The sequence below is a fragment of the Theobroma cacao genome, chromosome 5, assembly GCF_000208745.1.
Source record: "Theobroma cacao cultivar B97-61/B2 chromosome 5, Criollo_cocoa_genome_V2, whole genome shotgun sequence".
Taxonomy (NCBI): Eukaryota; Viridiplantae; Streptophyta; class Magnoliopsida; order Malvales; family Malvaceae; genus Theobroma; species Theobroma cacao.
This window is the reverse complement of record NC_030854.1, coordinates 13,763,490-13,766,008: the sequence shown is the minus strand read 5'-3', so window position 1 is coordinate 13,766,008 and position 2,519 is coordinate 13,763,490. Positions and strand designations below refer to the sequence as shown.

The window sequence follows — 2,519 nt, the reverse complement described above, 5'->3', positions numbered from 1 at the left end:
CTTAGTGTCTTAGGCACAGCCTTAGATAGAGCAAAATTGAGCAAGTACTCAGCAATTTGCATACAATATCCCCAGAATGAGATTAGAAGGTTAGCATAGGACATCATTGATTTAACCATTTCTAAAATAGTCCTATTTCTTCTTTCAACTACACCATTATGTTGAGGTGTTCTCAACACTAACAAATTGGAAATTATCCCATTATCAGTGAGATATTGCTGAAATTCATCTAATAAATACTCACATCCCCGATCTGATCGAAGTTGTTTTAATGGCTAGCCTAGTTGCTTTTCAACTTCAACTTTGAATTCTCTGAACTTTTCAAAGGATTCACTTTTTCTATGCATTAAATACATAGAACCATGCCTTGAGTAGTCATCAATAAAAGTTATGAAATATTCATAACCTCCTCTAGCTTCTACGTTCATTGGCCCACACACATTTGTGTGCACCAAGTCTAGAACATTTGGCATTTTGTTACCTTTTGCCTTGAAGGGCCCTTTAGTCATTTTAAATTCAATACAAGACTCATACTAACAAAGGACCCTCAACCATGTTTGGTAAAGCACCATCCTTAATAGGCCTATTTAGTCTATTTTGATTGATATGACCTAAACACAGATGCAAAAGATAATTTTGATTTATATTAGATTCTTTGACTCTTTCAGTTTTAAATCGTATTGCTTTTATAGCATTTGTAGAATAACTCACAAACTCAAGGAAATAAAGATTATATCTTACAATTCCAAAACAAATAAAATCCTTATTCAAATAAATAGTGAGTGACTCACTAAAATAAACTGAATATCCATAATTTATTAAATAAAAGACAAAAATCAAATTTTTATAAGTCTTTGGAATGTCATAAACATTTTTCAAAACTAAGCTACGACCATAAGGAAATTAAAGAATAATGGCTCCCACTACTAATGCTGAAATGAATGTACCATTTGCCATCCTCATCCGAAACTACCCTTTACCTAGTTTTCTCCTTTCTTGAAACCCCTGTAAAAATTACAAACATGGTTAGTGGCTCCAGAATCTACTATCCAAGTATCCATAGAATCAACCACTAAATAGGCTTCTAACATATTTAGAAAACCTATATCTTATTTACTCTTCTAGATTTCTTCAAGGTAAACCTTGTCCAATGTCCTTTCACACTACAATGGAACTATTTTCCTTTGGTGTTGTCTTTTGAAAAAGTCTTTTACTTCATGGGCTTTTTCTTTACTGCCATTGAGCCCTTAGAGGTCTTTTTATTTCTAGCTATCTTCTTTTCACCTTTGGGTTTGGGCTTAGAAGTGGAAACTGCATGCGCTTCAAGCTTCTTTTTCAAAGCAAAAACCTCTTCTACATGTTGGAGATCATTCATTAACCTACTTAGGGTGCAATCCTTAATGTGCAATTCATAATCTAATTTGAACTGTGAAAATGATGAATTCAAGCTATGAACAATCATTGATATTTGTGTTTCTGCATCTATCTCAACACTATTTAATTTTACCTTATTAAGACAAGAGATCACTTTTAGCATGTAATCTCTAAGTGGCTTCCCAAGTTTCTGCTTAAGGTTCTTAAAAGCATTAAGTGCTTTCACCTTAGTAGACCTTGTTTTTGTACCAAACATCTCATGTAGGTGGAACATTATGTCAGTAGCATTGCCCATGCCTTCATGCTACTTTTGCAATATACTGTTCATGGAGGTTAATATATAGCATTTAGCCAAGTCATTTGCATCATGCCATTTTTTATGATATTTAATATCTTGTGGAGTTGATTAGGGAGTTAGTGCTTCAAGCTCATGGTCAGAAAAGAACCCGTGTGATCTTGTCATAATTAAAAAGGATATGAAGGTTTCTTTTCCATTTAGTGTAGTTATCACCATTCAAAGTGTATTTGTTCGGCAAAATTGAAAGTGGATTCATATTTGTGATGCAGATATGTTTCTGAAAGTACATTTGAAATTATGTAAGCATACTAGTTATTTATGGGATTTGAACATTTCATGATGCATGTATGCATGATGACAATATATGAAACCCTATAAATTGTATTATTAGTTCCACAGTCATTTATCGTTTTGTAATAAATTAACCGACTGTGGGCTGTGAGAATTTATTACCAGGCAAATTAGGACTCTCCCACTTAACTATGCTACTTAGTATCTTCATACTTAACATAGTTAAGGAGCTCCTTTATTTGGTCCACGAAGTTTACTAACAGAGCTACTATAGGCAAGTTAATACTAAATTCGTGTTGAATGTAATAACCATTGTTTCATTTTTTTAAGCTCCTTAATTAGTAAGCCTCTGTGGGAGGTCTCACTTCATAATCCACCTAAAAGGATTTATCCTTTTGGAGACCCAGTCCGTCATGATCTAGATTCATGTCCGCTTGTAGGGAGTAACATGTTTCACATGCCAATGGGCCAACAATGGAGACTGTGGACTCTAGGATTACTAGCATCCTTTCCCACTCAGTATTTTTATACTTACGATTTTGATTGACTTTTTACT

At 33.8% G+C, this 2,519-nt stretch overlaps 1 protein-coding gene across 1 annotated transcript; it reads right to left on the bottom strand.

The window, feature by feature from the left end:
* On the bottom strand, nucleotides 1,211–1,669 carry LOC108661942. The gene is made up of 2 exons (XM_018120938.1): nucleotides 1,508–1,669; nucleotides 1,211–1,426 (listed from the first exon to the last, which is right to left on the bottom strand). Exons 1-2 carry the CDS (start codon nucleotides 1,667–1,669, stop codon nucleotides 1,211–1,213), a joined length of 378 nt encoding a protein of 125 aa, XP_017976427.1.